General features: G+C 52.4%; 2 protein-coding genes across 2 annotated transcripts; both read right to left on the bottom strand.

The window, feature by feature from the left end:
* Window positions 1-1,740: 1,740 nt before the first annotated feature.
* Window positions 1,741-12,259, bottom strand: LOC116627709 (pollen-specific leucine-rich repeat extensin-like protein 1). Its single transcript, XM_032397595.1, has 7 exons — window positions 12,209-12,259; window positions 11,809-12,061; window positions 11,392-11,515; window positions 8,771-8,985; window positions 8,062-8,132; window positions 7,702-7,806; window positions 1,741-1,973 (listed from the first exon to the last, which is right to left on the bottom strand). Exons 2-7 carry the CDS (start codon window positions 12,028-12,030, stop codon window positions 1,799-1,801), a joined length of 912 nt encoding a protein of 303 aa, XP_032253486.1. The 5' UTR covers window positions 12,031-12,061; window positions 12,209-12,259; the 3' UTR covers window positions 1,741-1,798.
* A 5,879-nt stretch (window positions 12,260-18,138) lies between these two features.
* Window positions 18,139-20,258, bottom strand: SDF2L1 (stromal cell derived factor 2 like 1). The gene is made up of 3 exons (XM_032397610.1): window positions 20,018-20,258; window positions 19,438-19,634; window positions 18,139-18,582 (listed from the first exon to the last, which is right to left on the bottom strand). The coding sequence occupies exons 1-3, from the start codon at window positions 20,235-20,237 to the stop codon at window positions 18,301-18,303; spliced, it is 699 nt and encodes a 232-aa protein (XP_032253501.1). The 5' UTR covers window positions 20,238-20,258; the 3' UTR covers window positions 18,139-18,300.
* Window positions 20,259-21,621: the final 1,363 nt, after the last annotated feature.

Consider the following 21,621-nt stretch of genomic DNA (forward strand, 5'->3'; position numbering starts at 1 on the left):
CCTGGTTTCACCTGGATCTTTAAAAAAAAGTCTGCGGGGCCCCGCAAGTCCCACCAGCGTCTGTTTCCTTCCGCGGCAGACGCCTCCAAAGCCACGTCCACGTTCGCTGTATGCCCGTTCTCCTCCCATTCAGTCTCCACCACCTCCAGGCCCCTCTCCTGGGCGAATTAGGGGCAAGTGGCCATTAAGCCCGAAAGTCCAAAGCCCTCACTCATCTGTTCCCCTTTCTTAAGGACCCTTCCCTCGACCAGATCACTATGTTCGTGTGCCCCAGCCTAAGCCCTGGGCCTCCGTCTACACCCAAGCACTGGGTGATCTTGCCCAGGCTCGTGGCTTTAAATACCACTTGTAGGGGCGCCTGGGTGGCTCAGTTGGTTGAGCGACTGCCTTCGGCTCAGGTCATGATCCTGGAGTCCCTGGATCGAGTCCCGCATCGGGCTCCCTGCTCGGCGGGGAGTCTGCTTCTCCCTCTGACCCTCCCCCCTCTCATGTGCTTGCTCTCTCTCATTCTCTCTCTCTCAAATAAAAAAAAAAAAAAAAAAAAATCTTAAAAAAAAAAAAAAAATACCACTTGTATCCCTTGATTCTCATCATTAAACGGCCAACACTCCAGATTCCTGACCTCTACTTAGGTACCACTGATCTCAAATTTAACATGTCTGGTCAAAACAGAATTCTCCATACCTCCTGTACCCCCTACTAGTCAATTGTACCACTAGCCAATCACCCAAAGCCAGTTGTCCGTGTCCTTTCTCATTTCATGGCTGCCTCCTTCTAATTTTCTAGGTTTCAATATAAAGGTCATCTCCTCAGAGACGCCTTCCCTGACAGCCCACCACATACAAGCCCAACTCAGCTCCCACAGGACTTACCACAACTTATAACCCTGTTAATTAGATCTATGCACTGGTTACACACACACACATGAGGATAGGATGTGAGCTCCTTAAGAGCAGGGACCCCAACCACTTGGTTTATTATCTCCAGTCCCAAGCAAGGTGTGAGGCATACACAAGGGTTCAATGAATATCTGCTAATCCAGCAGTCCCCAAGCATTTTGTGAGGACTCACATCTCACATGCAGGTTTGATTCTCAGGTTGTTGTGTGAGAGGAGTCACTGTCTCTGAAGCTCCTTAGGGAGGTGCCAAGTTGGAAACTAATACACCAGCTTATTTTACTCCAGGGTGGGAACAGATCACGGTTTCTAAACCCACACCAGGATAAGGCTTGAGTTTAGGGGCCAAGTGCAGGAAAAAATGGTAGACTTGCAACTCAGTGGGGTCAAGTGAGGCCCAAAGGGGCCACAGACACCGTAGGGAAAGGCAGCACTGTCTCATCACTCATTTCTCTTTCACACCGCCGTGGCTGGGGCACCTGGGTGGCTCAGTTGGTTGAGCAGCTGCCTTCGGCTCAGGTCATAATCCCAGGGTCCTGGGATCGAGCCCCACATCGGGCTCCCTGCTCAGCGGGGAGCCTGCTTCTCCCTCTCCTCCCCACTCATGCTCTCTCTCACTATCTCTGTCTCTCTCTCAAATAAATCTTTAAAAAAAAAAAAAAAGTACCATGGCTGAATTCCCATGTTAGAGTGCAAGCGAGGGGACTTCACAGTAGCACTGACCTGACCAATTACTGTATGCAGGCTCAGGCTGAGGGGGGCTCAGGCTTGCACTAGCCTGAACACCTCTTTCGACTGGAGGAAGCCCATGGGATTGTACAGCCTCTAGGGAGCCCAGCGCAAATAAGGCACCTCCGCGGGAACTTTATTCATTCCTTTAGCCACCTTCTGTAGGGGAGAGGTTATGGGCCCCTCTTGTGGGGCTCAGGCTCTGTGCTGCTAGGGTCGTTCTCAGAGTCATCTTTGGGTCTTGGCACAGGCTGGAACTTGAGCAAGACAGGCGGGGTGAAGATGGAGGCCTTCACAGGAGGGAGTGGTGTCTCCTCAGCATTGGGGGGACCACCACAAGCCGAGGTCCTGTGCAGGAGACAGCCAAGACACGTCCGTGAGGTGGGATACTGGCACAAAGAGCCGCCAGAAGTACACATGACAACGCTTCAGGCTGTGGGATGGCTCGCAATACATTTCTACTTCCAGAACTCTCTCCCATGGATGGTTGTTCCAGGCTGTTCACTGCAGCAATGTTTGTGATTGTGAAGACCTGGAAACAACCTAGACGCTCCTCGGGGGATGGCTAAAGGAACCACAGGTGCCACGTGGCAGGCGGTTCTGCAGCTGTTGAAGGGCTGACGTAGGTCTGTATATCCCAGCAAATAAAGATGCCCCAGTGGCACAGTAGTGGAAAACAGCAAGCTGCTGGGAAGTACGTGCAATATATAATCCTGCTTTGGTTACAGAATTAACCAGTGTATATTTGTGTGGGTGTCAGAAGGGTACACGTGAAACTCTTAGCAGTGGGACTCCTAGGAGCAGGGGCCTCTTATATTACACGTATTCATTTCTCTATTGTGAACTCTTTCCCATAGAACATGTCCTGCTTTTGTAAACTTTTTAAAGCCAATGAAAAATAACCCACTTTTGATGATAGCATCATGAGAACACAGCTCACTCAGAAAGCAATACGTAACAAGAGCCTAAAATTGTCCCCATCAGTGCAATGTTTCAACGAGCAAGAATGGTTGAGGAAATATTCCATCCATACAGTGGAGCATTTTGCATCTATTATTATTGGTGAACTTAAGTATATTTCTAAAGACCTGAGGAGAAACGCATTCCAGAGCTGGCTACAAAGCTGCCTAACAGGACACTCCCAGTTAGGTAACAGACTACCATATGTGTATAGACATGTGTTTCCACAGGGAAAAGACAAATATATGCCAGTGCTGGTTATTTCTGGCAGTGGGCATAAGAGTGATTTGGTATGGCTTTTCCTCTCCTTTGTGTGCGGTTTTCAAATTATCTACAGTAAATACATATTTTTTAGAATCTGAAAAAAGAGTCGTTTTGAAAACTGTTCAGACCATTTCCCTTATAATTCCGCTTCAGGAAATTCATCTGAAGTTCAGGAACAGCTTCGCACATAAAGACTTTAATCCCAGCACTAACTATACTCGTAGAGAAGACAACTAGAAGCACCTCATGTGTTCGTGGAAGCCTGTGGAGTTAAGTGATAGCCCTACATGCACAGGGTATTTATTATGCAGCCAACGAAGCTCAGCTTCAAAAGACCATCAAGAAGTGGACCAGTCCCCATGGCCATCATGGTAAGTGACAAAGGCAAGATAAAAGAAATGACATTGTCTAATTGAATCACACCCTTATAAAACTATGCCTAGGGGCACCTGGGTGGCTCGGTCGTGAAGCGTCTGCCTTCAGCTCAGGGCATGGTCCCGGGGTCCTGGGATGGAGTCCCGAATCGGGCTCTCTGCTAGGCGGGGAGCCTGCTTCTCCCTCTCCCTCTGCTGCTCCCCCTGCTTGTGCTCTCTCTCTCTCAAATAAATAAATAAAATCTTAAAAAAAAAAAAAAAATACCAGAGCAAAGAATTTGAAAACGTCTATGGCTCCTTTCTAAACTGCCTTTCAAAAGGACTAACCTTACACTTTTGTGCTTCAAAAGACACCACTGAAAAAGTGAGAAAACCACCCACACAGTGGGGGGAAATGTTTGCAGATCCTATGTCTGATGAGGGACTTGTGTCTTCAGCAGTTCCTCAAGATACAGACTTACCATATGACCCAGCAATTCCACTCTTAAGGGTATACCCAAGAAAACTGAAAACTATGTCCTCACAGATACCTGGCCACAAATGTTCCTAACAGTATTATTCACAAGAGCCAAAAAAATGGAAACAGCCCAAATGTCCATCGACTCATGAATAGAGAAAATGCAATATATCCATACAATGGAATACCGTTCAACCATAAAAAGAAAGTCAACCCATAGAATGTACAGCACCAAAAGGGAACCCTGATGTAAACGATGGACTTTTGGGCGACTAGGATGTATGAGTGCAGGCTCATCAGTTGTGAACACACGCATCACTCTGGAGGGGATGTTGATAATGAGGGAGGCTGTGCACGTGGGGGGGTAGGGGGCGTATGGGAACTCTCTGTACTTTCCTATCACTTTTGCTGTGAACCTAAAACTGCTCTAAAAAATTTTAAGTCTTAAAAAAGAAATTTAAGGGGCACCTGGGTGGCTCAGTCGTTAAGCGTCTGCCTTCGGCTCAGGTCATGATCTCAGGGTCCTGGGATCAAGCCCCGCGTAGGGCTCCCTGTTCAGCGGGAAACCTGCTCTCTCTCTCCCACTTCCCCTGCTTATGTTCCCTCTCTCGCTGTGTCTCTCTCTGTCAAATAAATAAAATCTTAAAAAAAAAAAAAGAAATTTAAAAAACAGGAAATTCATATGTTAACTAACTCAAATTTAAATAAAAAATTTTAAAAATAAAAAATAAATCATTCTGGAGGCACCTGGGTGTGTCAGTCAGTTAGGCATCCGACTCTCGGTTTGGGCTCAGGTCGTGATCTCAGCGTTGTGAGATCGAGCCCTGCGTCGGGCTCTGTGCTAAATACAGAGTCTGCTTGAGATTCTCTCTCCTTCTCCCTCTCCCCACCCACTACCACTCACAGGAGTGCACTCGCTCTCACTCCAAAATAAATAAATAAAATCTTTAAAAATAAATAAATAAAAATAAATTATTCTGCCAGGAAATTCAGCAGTAACACATGCTATGACATGGATGAACCTTGCAAACATTATGCTAAATGAAAGAAGGCAGTCACGAAAGACCATGTTATTGTATGGTTTCATTTATATGAAATGTCCAGAACAGACAAATCCACAGAGAAAGTAAGTTAATCGCTGCCTAGGGCTGGGCGTAGAGGACCTGGGGGTGACAGCTAAGTGGTGCTAGGGTTTCTTTTTTTTTTTAATTGTAGTAAAATATACATAACATTTACCATTTTAACCATTTCTATGTGTACAATTCAGTGGCATTAGATACATTCACAATGTCCTGTGACCATCACCGCTATCTATTTCCAGAACTTTTTCATCACCCCAAACAAACTGTACAATTAAGCAACTCACTCCCTTCTCCCAGTTCCTGGTAACCTCTCATCTACTTTGTCTTTAGGACTCTGCCTAAAGATATCTATTCTAGATATTCCATGTGACAGGAACCATACAATAATTTGTCCTTCGTGCTGGCTTCTTTCACTTGTTTCAACATTCTATTACATGGCTAGGTCACATTTTGTTCATCTTGGATACACTTGGGTTGTCTTCTCCTTTTGGCCACTGTGAAACTGGTGCTATGAACATTCACGTGCAAGCATCTGTTTGAGTCTCTACTTCAGTTCTTTCAGCCATATACCTGGGAGGGGAATTACCGGGTCATATGGTAATCCTATGTTTAACATTTTGGGGAACCGCCATACCTTTTTGCCATGATGGCTGCACCATTTTACATTCCCACCGACCACACACTAGAGTTCCAATTTCTCCACATGCTCATCAACACTTGTCATCGTCTGTCTCTACGATGAGAGCCATCCTAGTGGGTGTGACGTGGTATTTCACTGTGGTGTTCATTTGCATTTCCCTGATGTCTAATGACGGGGAGCATCTTTTCCTGTGTTTATTGGCCATTTGTATGCCTTCTTTGAAGAAATGTCTATTCAAGTCCTGTGCCCATTTTTTGGAATGGGTTTTTTTGTGGGTTGTCTATGGGTTGTCTTTTCACTCTCTTCTTTTTGACATGATGGAAATATTCTAAAATTGGACTGTGGTGATGGTTGCACAAATGTGAATATATAAAAGGCCACTAAAGTGAACACTAAATGGGTGAATTCATTATGATGCTATGCAAATTATCTCAATAAGAGAATTTTTAAAAGGACAAAGCCAATTTATAGTATTTTCACTGCTAAAATGAGTCTCCTCCTAAAGCCTTGATAGCACAGGATTCTCTTTACTTGGGGCTTTTTGATAGGTATAGAGCATAAATCTTAGTAACCTTAACGTGTACATCTTTCATTACTAAGGAAGCCAAAAACATTTTTAAAGGTTCGCTTACACTTTGGGTGTCTTCGTGAATATACTTTCCATCAACTAAATTTAGAATCATCTTTACAGAACTGTGTAGGTTTCTTACACATAAGAAGTCATTTGCATTCTCACTCATTGGTAGTGGGAATACATAATGGTACAACCACTTTGGTAGTTTCTTTAAAACTAAACATATTATCGGGATGCCTGGGTGGCTCAGTCGGTTAAGCCTCTGCCTTCGGCTCAGGTCATGATCCCAGGGTCCTGGGATCTAGTCCCACATCGGGCTCCTTGCTCAGCAAGGAGCCTGCTTCTCCCTCTGCCTGCCTCTGTCTCTCTCTCTCTCTGATAAATAAATAAAATCTTAAAAAAAAAAAAAAAAAAAAAAACTAAACATATTATCACCATATGATCCAGCAATCATGCTTCTTGGTAAGAGAGTTGAAAACTTATGTCCACACAAAACCTGCATGTAGATGTTTATATAGCAGCTTTATTCATAATTACCAAAACTTGGAAGCAACCAAGATGTCCTTCAGTAGGTGGATGGATAAATAAATTACAGTATACCCAGTTACTCAGTGCTAAAAAGGAACTAGCCAGCCATGAAAAGACATGGAGGAAACGTAAGTGAAAGAAGCCAATCTGGAATGGCTATATACTGTAGGATTCCAAGCATATAACATCCTGGAAAAGGTCAAATTATGGACACAGTAAAAAGATCAGTGGTAGTCAGGCATTAGGGGAGAGGGATAGATGAACAGCTGGAGCATAGAGGATTTTGAAGGCAATGAAACTGTTCTGTAGGACACTACAATAGTGGATACCTGTCATTATAAATTTGTCCAAGCCCATAGAATATACAACGCCAAGAGTGAGCCCAAACATATGGACTCTGGGTGATAATGATGTGTCAATGTAGGTTCACCAACTGTAAGGTGGGGCATGTTGATAGTGGGGGAGTCTGTGCCTGTGTAGGGGGGAGGGGGACATGGGAACTCTCAGCACTTTCTCAGTTTGCTGTGAATCTAAAACTCCTCTAAAAAATAGCTATTTAGGGGCGCCTGGGTGGCTCAGTCATTAAGCGTCCGCCTTCGGCTTGGGTCATGATCCCAGGGTCCTGGGATCGAGCCCCACATCGGGCTCGGCGGGAAGCCTGCTCCTCCCTCTCCCATTCCCCCTGCTTGTGTTCCCTCTCTCGTTGTGTCTCTCCCTCTAATAAATAAATAAATATTTTTTAAAAAATAGCCATTAAAAAAAAAATTATCTGATGCAATGAAGTAGCCAGTCTAAATACATACTTTGAAATAACACTCCATGGAATGACATAGGAAATAACACCACCATAAATGGCAAAAACAGGTGATTAAAACAAACAAGCAAACAAACCACCTATTCAGTAAATCCCTGCTTTGCAAAACACATGTGTATAAACCTTAGGGCTACCCACAGTTGATGGAATTGTTCCCTTTCTAATGGGTCTCTGAGCTGCTTGTTTCCAACTCTCAGCATTTACAAACACTAGGAAGGGGGAGCAACTTTTCCAGCACCCGATTACATTAGGGTCCTTTCATGAAATGCGAAGGACCATCATACAGAACATTTTTCTGGCCCTCGTGCACACTGGCATGATGCCACCATGCCAGGTAAGCCAGGACGATGTCCCACCCCAGAGAGGCCCAGAGGCGTGCTTACCAGGGGCAGCCAGGGCAATGGAGCTTGTGTGCACTGTTTCCAGCCAGGTACGAGAAATGGAAGCCTCCGGGGTTGAGGACCAAGGGGGTCAGATCAACCATGTGTCTGCAAGACAGGGCGGAGAGGGAAACATCAGCTCTGGGCTCCTCCCCGGCAGGCCCTCCCACAGGGACTCCCGGGCCCGGAGCAGACCTCTGAGCCTTGACTCCATCCCTGTACAATGGGAATAACCACCCCTCAGGATTGTGGGGAGGATTGACAACAAGGTGGGGAAAAATTGGGAACCAAGCGTGGCACACAACGTGCTCCCTAAAATGCTCTCTTTTCATTTGCCCTGAGCCTAGAATCAATTCCTTCCACCTCTTTGGGTTCGATGACAGGCCAGGCCAGTTCAATTTCACTTCTGACCTTGCAACCTCCAACTTCTCCATCTGCAGGAAACAAAGAAAATCTTAGGACAAGTCTGGGGGCCCCACTGGAAGAAAAACACCTTACACAAGAACTAGGGAAACTCTGTGACTATCACTCATTCAGCAAATACATCAGGGTCATCCTTAGCGCCCACCTCAAGCTTGGTGTTAGGGACGGGGATCGGATGGGGGCTGGGAGCTGAGGGAGGACTGGGGGCTGCCTGGCATGAGAGTGCAGGAGAAGGAGGGGACAGGAGAGGCATGTGGTTAGGAAGGCACTGCAGAGGCAAGGAGACCACCAGCCACGAAGCGGGGCAGGCGTGGGGCTAGAGATGTTGGGGGGCAGGCCATGCTTCTCCACCTGTCCTTTGGGCACCCCAGGATTCTGCCCCATGTTTTGGCAGCTGCCTTGCTCAGCTGAGGCCAAGCAGGTGAAACTCCGTGCCTCCAACCCTTCAACCAGAGCAGACCCCCTTTTATCTGCTTTATCCATCAACATTCTACCCAAGACTTTGCCTCCAGAGAGCATTCTGCCGCTTAAAAACAAAGTTCTGACAGTCACTGCCGTGGGCCCGGGGAAGCCGCTGGGGTGGTTCTGAGCAGAGGGGTAGGGGCTGCCGCTCCTGGGACCATGCGGACCGGGGGATGAGCTCACTGACCGACTTGCTGGGCAGCGGAGGGAAGGGGCCAAAGACCCGAGGCATGGTGTAGACAGGGGGTGATGGGGCCACCACGGCGGCCATGGTGGTGGCAGGTGACGGCAGCGGTGGAGGTGGCAGCAGGGCTGGTGGCAGGCATGGGGAAGTTGAGTGGTCTCGCAAGAGGACGGGTTCTGGTTTCTTCGGCTTTGGCTTTCTTCTCTTCTTCTTGGCATCTGTGACAAAAGGGACCAATGAGTGCCTACCCCATGGCCAGAAGAGGGTAGCGTCGAGGCCAAACAATGGTGCAGGTTCTTCACAAGGTTCCTCCCCCAAAGGGCACCACGTAAGAGCGCCTGGAGCCACGGCTGACAGGCACCAACATGTACCAGCTCACCGACCCCACAACTACCCCACGAGGAAAGGCTATTTTTGTCTCTCTCTTACAAGGAGAAAGGGAAGCTCCAAGTGTACGAGGCCCAGGAAGGACCCATACCCCAACTGTCTGACTTCAAGGCCAGAATTTCAGGGGAAGTAACATGAGTATCACCACCAAGGAGGGCTGGGCTTGTCCCAGACAGGTCAGTCGGCCACCTACCCCAAGCTCCTAAGTCAGCCAGCACCTTCCTGGCGTATCCAGGCCCCGGACGGGGAGTTCACCAACGACACCCAGCCCCAGGGCCATCCTGGGGGTATGCAAAGGCCCTTTCCTCTGTAAGGAAACTCTTCTGTAGGAGGTCTTACAGAAGTGGGCTCAGGGAGAGAATCTTTGAGTAGCAGGACTCTGGGGCCTGCCCCCTCTCCTCTTTCCACATTAGGTTTTCTTCCTATATTTGATGAGTCTGGCTATTTCTACTGGACACCAGCAAAGCGGGTATGAACAAGTGCCTCATACAGCCCATTAAAAGGGCTCATCTAGAATGACGATCACTACCACCAGGGAGCACTGACCTGGAGGCTAAGAGCCCGAGCCCTAGAGCAACCCATACCTGAGTTCAAGTCTAGACTCTACTACTTACTACGTGACACTGTTGTCACATCGTTGGCTACCCTCCCTGGGCCTCTATATCCTCTTCTGTAAAATGAGTTTAATAGCATGGACACTACCTTGGGAGGCTGTTTAAGAGCTACACATGCTGGGGGTCCATCAGATGCAATGGTGATGTGGAACACTCACACTCAGCATCATGGAAAGTGGGACCCCCAGGTGAGCCAGGCCTCCTGATACAATGAAGAAAGCCGCTCCACCACTAGCTAGGGTATCACTGAAGACAAATGCACCAAAAGAACTGAACCCGCATCTAACATAAGGCTTTAGAGCAACTGTCCAAGAAATACAGGGAGAGGGGGACAAGACAAACGGCACCAGGGGGCCCTAACAACAGATATAAACCCATTGAGTGCAACGCCCCAAAGGACATCACAGTTCTTCAAGGTGATGGCATGGGGGAGTAAGGTGAGGGCATCCCACCTCAAAGGGACTTCAACAGACGTGGCCATCCCTCACTTGCCATCCCTACGTGGTCATTAGTGTGGCCCCCTTCCATTTCACTCTCACAAGTGTGCCAATGTGGACTCGAAGTATATGGCCATCCTAGTGAAAAGGAACCTCAAAGGACCTAACATCCAAACCAAGTATCAGCTAATATTAAGAAATTGTTGTCGCGGGCGCCTGGGTGGCTCAGTTGTTTAGGCGACTGCCTTCGGCTCAGGTCATGATCCTGGAGTCCCGGGATCGAGTCCCGCATCGGGCTCCCTGCTCAGCGGGGAGTCTGCTTCTCCCTCTGACTCTCCCCCTCTCATGCTCTCTCTCTATCACTCTCTCTCTCAATAAATAAATAAAAAAATCTTAAAAAAAAGAGGGGCGCCTGGGTGGCTCAGTCGTTAAGCGTCTGCCTTCGGCTCAGGTCATGATCCCAGGGTCCTGGGATCGAGCCCCGCATCGGGCTCCCTGCTCCGCGGGGAGCCTGCTTCTCCCTCTCCCACTCCCCCTGCTTGTGTTCCTTCTCTCGCTGTGTCTCTCTCTGTCAAATAAATAAATAAAATCTTTAAAAAAAAAAAAAAGAAAAAAAAAGAAATTGTCGTCGGGCGCCTGGGTGACTCAGTCGGTTAAGCATCTGCCTTCGGTTCAGGTGGTGGTCTCAGGGTCCTGGGATCGAGTGCCACATCAGGCTCCCTGATCTGTGGGGAGCCTGCTTCTCTCTCTCCCTCTGCCCCTCCCTGTGCTTCTGTGAGCGCGCTCTGTCAAATAAATAAATAAATAAATCTTAAAAAAAATTGTCAATAATATCTAGGTAACATTGTGATTACAAAATGTCTTTTTTTAATATATAAAAAAGCATTCTAAAGGATCCAAGAATACAATGATGTCTGAGATTTCCCCCAAAAATGCTCCAGAAAAGGGAACGGGGTAATAGAGAGTGAAGCAAGCATGGCAAGATGGGGATAGTTGCTGAAACTGAAGGGTGACCGGTACCTGAGTGTTCACTGCAGTCTCCAGTTTTGTATATGTTCGTTTTCATAATACTTTAAAAATAAACACCAAATTAAAAAAAAAAAAAAGTGCCAAGCACAGAACCAGGGATAAGGGAACCTGAGTCAGGTTTGCTGGGCACTGGAGCCTGGCAGAGGCTGAGCCTCACCCTGAGAGTACAGGTGCACGCGGTGAATGCTCCTCTTCAGCTGCTCCAGGCGCTGGTGCATCTCCAGGGCACCCATGCTGTTGCAACAATTCAGCTCCCCCTGAACTGCACAGAAGAACTTTGCCTACGACAAGGGGACAGGCAAGGCAGGAGGAAGCCAGACAGGTGAGACGCCCGCCGGCTGCACTCTCCAAGCTGGGCCGCCTGGGGCTTCTGGGCGAACCCTACTCTGCAGCTCCAGCTAGGCCCGAAGGCTCCCTCCCCACCCAACCCCCGCCCCGCCCCGCCCCGCCCCGCCCCCAATCTCCTATCCTCACAGCTCCGCCCCAGAGGACAGCGAGCTGGAGCCGTGTGAGCACCCGCCCCCGTGGTCCCCACCCCGCCTCCCCCGTTGCAGCCCCGCCGGCCCGCTCGCACCCAGAGGAAGGAGAGGAGCCCGCGCCCCTCGTACTCGGCCAGCTTGCCCTTGCGCACCACCCTCTCGGCCAGCGCGGGGTTGCGGTCGATGCTGCGGAAGAGGCGGCGCAGCGCGCGCTCCGTGTAGGTGGCCGCCTGCCTCTCGAAGTCCTCTTCGGAGATGAGCTGGCAGAAGGTCACACTCTGGGGGAACTCGCTGTCGAACTCGTCCAGGACCTCCATCCCTGAGCGGCTGCGGGCGGGCCTGGGCGGCCTGGGGGCGGAGCGGCCGTCGGGGCGGGGCCACCGAGGCTCCAGGCGCGCCGACCCCCACCCGCCTCGGGCCGGGGGACAGGGGCAGGTCCCGAGGGCCAGGGATCGGGTCGCCGTGGGCGGCGGGGCGGGCACCGCGAAGACGCACCTGCTCTCTGCCCCACAGCCGCCGCGCCGACGCAGCCTCCCTCGGCGTGCCGCCGCCACCGCCCCGACCGCTCTAGCCAATCCCCCCGGAGCTCGCGGGCGGGGGGCCAATCCGCGCGAGGCGACCGCACGTGACAATGCCCACCGCTCTGGGCATGCGCTCTGGAGCCTTCGACGGGGCAAACGCGGACGGGGCAAACGCTGCAGCGCACCGCGGAGGCCCCGTCCCGCTGGCGTGTTGCAGGCCTTGATGGGGGAGCCGGCCATGGCCACGCAGAGAACATGGTCAGCAGCCATACTCTTAAAACTTTTTTTTTTTAAGATTTTATTTATTTGCGAGAGAGAGAATGAGAGACAGCATGAGAGGGAGAAGCAGACTCCCTGCTGAGCAGGGAGCCCGATGTGGGACTCGATTCCGGGACTCCAGGATCATGACCTGAGCCGAAGACAGTCGCTTAACCAACTGAGCCACCCAGGCGCCCCTCTTCAAACTTCTTTAAGGTTCTCTCCCCTCCCCATTCCGTGTGCTCGCCCTCCCTCCTCGCGGTCTGTAGACAACACCCCAAGGGCTTCACTCAGTCCCTAACTCCTCTAGTCCCAGACTTCACTCTTCCTCTCCTGATTTACTCTCCAGCATCAAACCCAACCCTCCTCAGCTTCTGTCTTCTCTCTTCCCCTGTATAACCACTCCTTTGCTCTGTACTCGCGGTTTCCTCTTCACGAGCATCTCCAGCTGCTCCTTATGCATTTCAGAAGGCCCCATCTTCACGGTACCATCTGGGACGATCTTACCCCACTTCTTGGTCCCAACTCAGAGCTGACTTAACTAACTCAACCTGCGTCTCAGGCTCAGACCTCCCTTGAATTCCAGAACCACATCCAAGTTTCGGCTGGGGTTGTTTCTTGGGCGTCTCATGCTGAACATATCCAGTTTGGCATACAGCTTCTTCCCTCCCAACCCCAAACCTGCTTCTCTTCTCCCTCTCCTACTTGATCAGCGATGTCACCACCAACCACCGCAGCCACATTGATAAGGGGGTCCACCCTGGATTGCTTCCTCTCTGTTGCCCTCCACACCCATTCACCCCGATCAACCTGAGATCCATGGAGTGTATCTGAGACGTCAAAAGAGATTTTTCACCTCCCACTGCCAAACCACCAACCCTCTCCCAATGTAGGCCCTCACTTCCTCCTGCTTTGAGGTCAGAGAGCAAGATGGAAACAATCAAGGAGGAAAAAAAATTTTAGCCTAGGGGTGCAAACAGATATGATACATATGGGTTCAAATCTTCATTCTACTTCCTGATGCTGTGTGCTTCTCTCCCACTCCCCCTGCTTGTGTTCCCTCTCTAGCTGGGTCTCTGTCAAATAAATAAATAAAAATCTTTAAAAAAAAAAAAGACTTTACTTTGAAATATATAGTATTTGCCTTTATATACAGCACAAATCCTCTGAGGGGTCAAACAGACCCCTAATTAATCCCCCCCACCATGTTATGCTAATAATACTTCACACTTTATGTACTTATTTGTATTTTTTAAAGTTGTATTGGCCCCCTCCTCTGTGCCAGGCACTGCCAAGAGAGATATAAAAAGGGACATTGTCCCTGCCCTCAGGGCTCCCAGTGTAATGAGGACTTCAGCCACAATGAGAAATTTCAATCTAACAGGCTCTGCTGGAGGGATATTGGATGCTGTGGAGCCCAGGAAAGGCTTTCCCTAGGAGGGAACATTTGAGCAAAGCCCTGAGTTCACAAGCATCCCCAAGCAAGGGCCAGAGACAGCTGTATGAGGGTCTCCAGCCAGTGGGCACAGAATCTACCCAGAAATAAGGATGGCCACCTACAGCCATGGATGCCCGGTCTTCTACCCCCCAGGGTGGGGGTGAAGCTGACATCTTGATGTGCTCAGCCAGGGGTGAGAGGTACTCCCAAATGCCCATCTGGAAACGTAGGCCTCCTCTCAAAGGAGACAGGCTTGAATGACTCACTGGGCACACAAAAAAGCCTTTTGCATTGCGGCAGGTCCTGATAGAGGAGGTGGCCTTACAGGCACGCCTGGGGCCTGGCTCCTTGGCAATCCCCCTAATTGTAGCTGTTAGGATGTGCATGCCAGGCACCTCTTGGTTCCTCCTGCAGTCTCAGGGCAGCATACCTCCCTGTAAGAGAACAAACTGGCATGGTTGATGGGTATCACCTGTGGGCTTCATAGCCCAAGTCCACCCACCCACCCCAGATAGTGCTGCTCCTAAGAACCTAGGAGAATGTTCTCTCCAGAGTCTGACCCTCCCCAAGCCCTCAAGGAGGGCTGGGTGTAGTTCACCTGCACATGGTCAAAGTTGAGCTGGGTCTGAGCCAGGCAACACAGTGGGTCCCCATTTCTCTACAAGGCCGTGACCGAACCTGGAGTCCCCAGTCTTACCCAGGGAGTTAGTGTAGAAAGATCTTCTTCAAACCAGAGCTTTTCTGAATCCAGGGCCTCTGCCCCTTGCTCCTGTCCAGCCATAACCCAGAAGGAGAATTTATGGGAGGATCCCCCAGCTCTGCACTCACCTAATCCTCTGATGGAGGGTCCAGCCCAGTTCCACACCTGCTCCTAACTGCTAGGAAGTGGAGTGAGGCCCCAAAACTCCCTCCCTTCAGGCGCTATGGGTGGTGGGCTGGGCCTGACCGATGCCCTTTCATCATTGCACTGCTTCCCAGTGGCCCACAGTAGTGCAACAGGGAAAGAGTGTCAGGCAGGCCTGCCAGCGCCTCTCCCGGTGGTGGTCCGGTGGTGGTCCGTGAGGATCTGAGACCTGGAATGCAGGCCCACTGGGGTGGGGCTTCTGCCTGGGGGGAAGGGTGCCCTCTGACCCTAGAGGCCCAGGCCTGGCCAGGATCTCAAGTTTCCATGGAGAAGAGAGTGAGGCCAGGGAGGGGGGGGAGGGGAGGGCCTGCAGGCCCAAGGGGCCCGGCCTGGGGAGGGGGTTGGTAGTGTGGGGAAGGAGGGGTTCCCAAGGCTGGTCCCAGATGCTTTGACAATATCATTGCACTGCTTCTCAGAGCACAGTAGTGCAACCTCGTCAGAGCACCTGGGGCCAGCTGGGGGGACCCCCACGGCCCCCAGTAAGCTCAAGGCGGGAAGCTCAACCGTGGGTGGGTGGGGTGGGACTAGGGGCCCTGTCCTGGACCTCAAGGCGGGGAGGATTTCGGCAGGGCTGTGGTCCTGGAGGTCGTCAGAAATGTCCCGGCCCTTCCCCAGCACTCTCCACATTGCGGTGCGGGAGAGACCCCAGACTGAGGGGTAGCTCCAACCCAGGAGCGGGAGCGGACGGGGGAGGGGGCAAACACACAAAGGAGAGGGACCCGCGCTCCACCGCAGTCCGAAGCCCACTCGCGCACGGAGCGAGGGTGGATAGAGCCCGACGACCCTACGCCCTCACTCGGTCTGCGGCTCCGAGAGAAAGAGGGTGGCCCGGTTCCGAACGACGCTCCCCTGCCGGCTCAGGCCCCCATCCCTGGCCCCTAGCCCCCAACTTGGGCTCCAGTCCTAAAGATTCTCTTCCTGGCGGCCCAGAGCGAAGCAAAAGAACAAGGGAGGCTTCCCGCCCTTCTGGAGTCCCCTGCCCGGAGAAGGCGCCCGGGGTCCGGGCTGCGCCCCTCCGCACAGTCCCGCCGGGTAGGGCCGCCCTGCCTGTGCCCTCCACCTCGGACCCTGCTACTCACGCGGCGGGACGCCCCTTCCAAACCAGGCCGGGGCAGGACGCAGAAGGTTAGCGAGAGAAAGGTCCTGGCGGTTGGTCGCCCCCGTCATCCCCATCAGGACGACCCCGCACCTCGTGGCGCCCTCTCGCTCGCCGGCTCCATCTTTAACCCGCTGACAGTCGGCGGGGCCCGGCCCCCGGCTTCTTAGCATAACGCCGCGCTCATTGGCCGGAGCCGGAGCGGGGCTTCGCCTGCTGCACGCCTATTGGCTGAAACAGGAACGATTTCAAAATAGCCTCCGGGCTCCGATTGGCCGGGAGCGGGCCAAGTCCCCGGCTCCGTGGTTTTAACAATGAGTACTACAAACACTTTCTCCCCATTCATAACTTATCAAAAGGAATTTTGCCCGCCTTTTCTCAGCTCCAGTCTCCGCGAGTTTAATAGCGGCGCGGGCAAGAGCACTTGGAAGCCCGGAGGGGGGCGCCGTCCGCGCATCTGAGCCCACTGGGAAGAGGGCTGCGATCCTGGGAAAACGCCCGAACCCTCTGTCTAGTTCTCTGTGGAGCAGGGCCGCGGGCTGCTTCATTATGCGTGCTGACATCGCTCCCCGTGCCTCCCGGACAAGATACTCGGCTGCAGTGGGCTTCCCGGCTGAGGTAGCCCCCGCTCCCCAACCAACCCCATCTCATCGCCTGGCTTGGCCTGAAGCCACCCGGTTAGGCCTGGGCTGCAGAGATCTGGTCCTGGAGCCCGTGAAGCCTTGTGGATCTGTGGGAGGTAAGGGGAAGAGGGTGCCAGCTTGAGTCCCCCCGCGATTGCTATCCACTTTGTGGATACACATTAAGTGCCTACCCAGAGCTGATGACCCATAAGGATACACACCGTTCAGCCTTCACACAGCTGCAGTGTGTGTATGTATGTGTGTTGGTGCAGGGTGGGGGCAGGGGAGGGTTAGGCTACAGTGCATCGCTGCTTCCGCCCCCCCCCCCCATTTTATTCTCTCAGTCCAATGGCTGAGAGCAAAAGTTTCTGAGGCAGGTATAGCTGGGTTAAATCTTTACCAACCTGCTGCCTCCTCCGCAAAATTAAGACAATTGAACCTGTTCATAGAATTGTTGCCAGGAGCAAATGAGATGCTGTGTAAATCCTTGGCCAAGTGCCCGACACTTAGTGTTCAGTAAATGCGTGCTCTGTTGCTGCAATTTAATTTTTGGTCTTGTCCTGCATTCTGTCTAGAGCCATCTTAAGTGCTCCCACAGCTTCAGCCTTGGTTCCCCAAGGATCCTACATGCTATACACTGTTTGCTTCTGCTATTCATCTAGGTGTACCGCAATCATGTCGCAGGTCAGGTGAGTGATGGGAGAGGAGCTTAAACTTGTAGACAATGCTTGAAGCGTTTGGCAATGGAGGGATCAGGAGGTCTGTGTTTGACCAGGGCAGGAGCTCATGGGTTGAAAGGGTGGGAAAGTAATGGTCCAGGGCCTACAGTGTGAGCCACCTCTCATCAAGTCTCACAATTGGCTAGAGCTTTTCTCACACCCCCATAAGGCCAATTGATTTCTCACCTGCAAGGTGCTCTGCCCACACTCCTCCAAGCCCTTCCCACCAGCTGCTACCCCCAGCTTCTCCTTGGGCTCTTGTATTCTCATTCAGAAAGTGGCACTCTGTACCCCCAGCAGCTCCCTTAAACCCCTCCCCTCCTACATATACAGCCCCACCTGGGCCAAGGTAGCAAGTCCAAGAAGTCTGTAGTCTCCTCCATAACCTCTAGAGGTCACCTACACACCAGCAAAACTAACTGTTCCCTTCCTTTATTAGGGCCCTCCTGTTTATTGTTCCTGCCTTTAAGTTGCATTGCTTTGCCTGCCGGAATTGTGCCTCTCCTTCCAGGAAGCCTTCCCAGGTCTCTACAGGTAGCAGGTCTTTGTGGTTACCTTCCCTTGCAAAATCTTTTGAAGTTTTGTTATCTCCTTGGGACCCTGGCAAGTTGTAGTGGGGGCTGGAGATGCCACATGCCCAGGCAGGCTAGGGTGTGAGAATTTAACACGAAGGCTCATGGAGCTCAGGGGCTAGGGAACTGGGGTCACCTGCCATCAGACCATCTAAGGGTGGAGAGGGGTGTTGTGATGGCAGTGTTGGAGTACATGAAAGAGCATCAAGGTTTGGATGGGTTGAGCTGTCATTCCGTGCTGGAGACAAGAGGTTTTGCACTAAGGAAGAGATGGTGAACCAGGTCAGGGAGGCTGGCACCTCCTGGTCACCCCCAGGCTTACAGCAAAACACAATCACAGACTAACATTCTTTAATCACAAAGGCACTTGAGAACCCCTACAAACCCAAAGTCTCCACCAAGAGTAGTCCTGCAGATGCCCCACCCTGCTACCCTCCATCCACCCATCCATGGCACTCAGAGTTCATCGTGACCTGCAGAGGGATCCACACTGGGCTTGATGAAGATGCCTTCCATGGCCTTCCACGTGTTGTGTGTATTGGCGCTGGACATGCCATGCACTTCGTGCTGCCCACGGATGGGGCTCCCATACTGCTCTCCAGTGACTGACAGGAACACAGAGGTGCCCACGTGCTGGAAGCGCACAGTGGCCTCTCGCTCCCAGTGCTGCCCTGAGCAGCGCACGGTCCACAGATCCAGGTCGTCACCCTCACCGTCTTCCCCAAAGGCACTCACCTCCTATGGGTGCAGGGGATAGAAGGACAGTGCTCACCAGAGGCACACTGAATCCCCTGTGGTCACTTTGGCAGCAGCACTCACACCCAGGGCACTGGGCCTTGAGTCCTTCCCTGTACCCTTCTGAGCCTCAGCTTCCACAGCTGAAAAATGGGACACTACCCTGCCACCCCCAGCATCCAGTAGGCTCTCCCCAACACGGTCTCTTCAAACACATGCACATCCTACCCCATCTGTCTGGGCGATAACCACTGGCACCCAAGTAGCTAAGACCTCCTCCTCTCTCCTCCATGTTCCCCTTCCTAACCTCTCTGAGCCTCACTCAGCATGACATCCAACCCCTAGGCCGACAGGTCTCTATTTCATACTCTCTTCTGACAAGTCCCCCAAGCAGCCTCTCTTCCTCCCCAATCCCTCCCTGACCCCACAACCCCCTTATACTCCAACTCCACCCCTCCACCTCTCCATCCTCCAGTTACAGTGAATTCCATTGGAGCACAAGCTCTTCCCCAGGCCGGGCAAAGCCCCAATTCCCCCCCTCTGTGGCCTGGAGAACTACTCATCCTTCCAGACCCAACCTGCGTTTCTCCTCCCCTGCCAGGTTTCATATTCCCCACCCCAAAGGCCTTGTGAGTCCCCTTCCTGGGTCCAACCCAACCCCAGGAGATAAGCTATCCAGCAGATGTCTCTTCCTGTCAGCTGCCCCGCAGAGGTGGTGCTCAGTAAACATTTCTGAATTGAAATTCCCATTTCACACAGGAAGCTGAGCTCAGAGCCACTGAGAGGAAGAGTCTAGATTCTGTCCCTGACCCCCCCCCACACACACACACAAGGAGCCTCTCTGGGGCGAGGGCTCACCTGGTTGCTGGACAGCGGCGACGGAAAGTGGTGCGTGTGCAGGTTCTTGCCAGTTAGCACGTGCGTGAGCCGAACTGCCTGCCCGCAGCGCACCGGGGACCCGCGCGGGCACCCGCCGTCCGACCCACCGCGGATCCGCCAGTAGCTATTGGCGTCGTCCGACGCCTCCACGCCAGTCACCGACTGTTGGCCGCTGCCTGAGGGGCGACACCCCACCCCACCCCGAGGTCGCGGTCAATCTCTGAACTCCCTACCCTTGACCCGGACACCATAAACTTTCCAAGACAACCTCAATCCTGGGACCCCAACGGCTCACTCCCAGCCCCCAACTCTGGCCCTTGGCCGCTGGCTGAACTCCCAAGTCCCTTGGCCTGCAGCTCCCGGACGACCCTCCTCGCCCCCGATATCCCGACGACCCCCTTAAAACGGCCGGTCCTTGGCTTCCTTGGTCCCCCAGCCAGGCTCCTTGATGACCCCCAGACTCGTAGCCCAGCAGAGTCCCCCAAGACCACCCCACCTTCAAACCCCCGGCCCCGGGCTCCGCCCCCCTGATGATACCCCAGTCCCGGGCCCCGCGCACCGGATCCGTATTTGATGTCATGCGAGTGCAGCCGCACCCTGTGTTGCGTGTTGAACAGCTTCAGCACCGACCCGCAGGTCACGAGCCCTGCGCCGGTCTTGGCGGCACCGCTGCTCGGCACCAAGAGCGTCAGCAGCAGCCCCAGAAGCGCCGGTCCGGCAGCTCTGCCGCGGCCCGCGCTCCACATCGCCCCGGCCGAGCTCCGGCAGCTCAGGCCCATGGGACGCTTCCGTCTCCGCCACCAGCCAATCCGGCTCTGACAGAGCCTGTATGGGCAGCCAATCGCCAGCCAGCACGGCGCTCCACCTGCATTGCCATTGGGTCCGCATTGAGTGGGCCCGCCCCCGGCTTTCCAGAGCGGCGACTGGGAGGGGGCTGGAGACACGAGGAGGGCTTTGATTGGTCCACGCTTCCAAGGACTCACCAATGAATGCTAAGGGAAGGTTGGTGCGGCGCCGAGAGGTTAGAGAGACGCTGCGGAGCGGCGCTGTAGTTTCGGGCGCCCCACCCAGGAGCCGCTGAAACCCTGGACACCTGGCTGGGGATCCCAGGACCCTGCGGGCACGTGTTCACAAAACCCCTTGATCTTGGATCGTCGGGCTTTCAATCACGATCTTTCCTCTCAACTCTGGGTCCTCAGCTTCAGGGTTCCTGGACCACTAGATTTTGTGGTCACGAGGTCGATGGATCTCAGATACTGGATAACTTGGTTCTTCAGTCCCTGGATCCCGGGATTAGTTAATTCCCCAGTCATTCGGTCATTGCCACCTTTCTGAGAATGGGTCACCTCAGTCCCTGGACCCTGGGGTTTTTTAATTCCCCTGGCAACTCACTGACTCTTTCCAGGGCAGAATCACATGCACTCGGCCATTGGGCAGCAGAGGGCAGCAGGGATCTGTGGTGTTGAGGATAATGATAGGTTCTCACCAGAAAGCCCCAAAGTTTCTTAGGAAACCAGAACCCTGGGAGACCAAGTGACTGTGGGTACTAAGTGTGCCAGGTTTCCGATATCAGTGGGTCGCTGTCTCAGTGCCTTCTCAGAGGGCTGTCAGCTCAATCTTCAAGGGAGGAAAACTTATACGACTGTTTATTTATTCATTTGTGGAACATTCTTATGTTGACTTAACTCCAGGCCCTGTGCTGGGGGCCACTGGGGAACTGGCTCTGGGCTACATTACTCAATAGGCTGACTACCCGTGCACTTGAGGCACCAACAAAGCAGGGAGAAAAGTTTATATTTAATTAAATCATTCAGAATTTTGCATTCAAAAAATCCAGAGTAAAGTCATTTTAATTACAGCAACATGTAATTTGGGGGTTTTCGTGTTTAACAGTGTTTCTATTTTGAATTACATATGGGATAAGACACTTGATCTTTTCAGGGTTTAGGGTGTCTAAATTGCTAAAGGTCTGCCCTGGCAATGGCAGACCCTGCACTCACTTGAGGGGCCTCCACTCCACAGTGGAGGGGCTAGAGTATAATCTGGGAAGCAATGGATATGTCCTCTTGGGCATACCAACAAGCATCTCAGACTTAATATGTCCAGAGCAGAATTCTTGGTCTCCTCCCTCAAACTTCTCCCCCCTCTCCCCCAGGCTTCTGA

The sequence above is a fragment of the Phoca vitulina genome, unplaced genomic scaffold (assembly GCF_004348235.1).
Source record: "Phoca vitulina isolate PV1807 unplaced genomic scaffold, GSC_HSeal_1.0 scaffold100, whole genome shotgun sequence".
Taxonomy (NCBI): Eukaryota; Metazoa; Chordata; class Mammalia; order Carnivora; family Phocidae; genus Phoca; species Phoca vitulina.

Bases quoted from the DNA above. Each gene is read 5' to 3' on its own strand.
- LOC116627709 (XM_032397595.1), bottom strand. From the start codon at position 12,030: ATGGAGGTCCTGGACGAGTTCGACAGCGAGTTCCCCCAGAGTGTGACC. The intron at 11,516-11,808 runs GTGCGAGCGGGC...CCCTTGTCGTAG, and splicing joins GGCTCCTCTCCTTCCTCTGG to GCAAAGTTCTTCTGTGCAGT. The intron at 7,807-8,061 runs GTGGAAGGAATT...CCTGTCTTGCAG, and splicing joins CTGTCATCGAACCCAAAGAG to ACACATGGTTGATCTGACCC.
- SDF2L1 (XM_032397610.1), bottom strand. From the start codon at position 20,237: ATGGGCCTGAGCTGCCGGAGCTCGGCCGGGGCGATGTGGAGCGCGGGC. The intron at 19,635-20,017 runs GTGCGCGGGGCC...GTCGCCCCTCAG, and splicing joins TGACATCAAATACGGATCCG to GCAGCGGCCAACAGTCGGTG. The intron at 18,583-19,437 runs GTGAGCCCTCGC...CTGCACCCATAG, and splicing joins CGCCGCTGTCCAGCAACCAG to GAGGTGAGTGCCTTTGGGGA.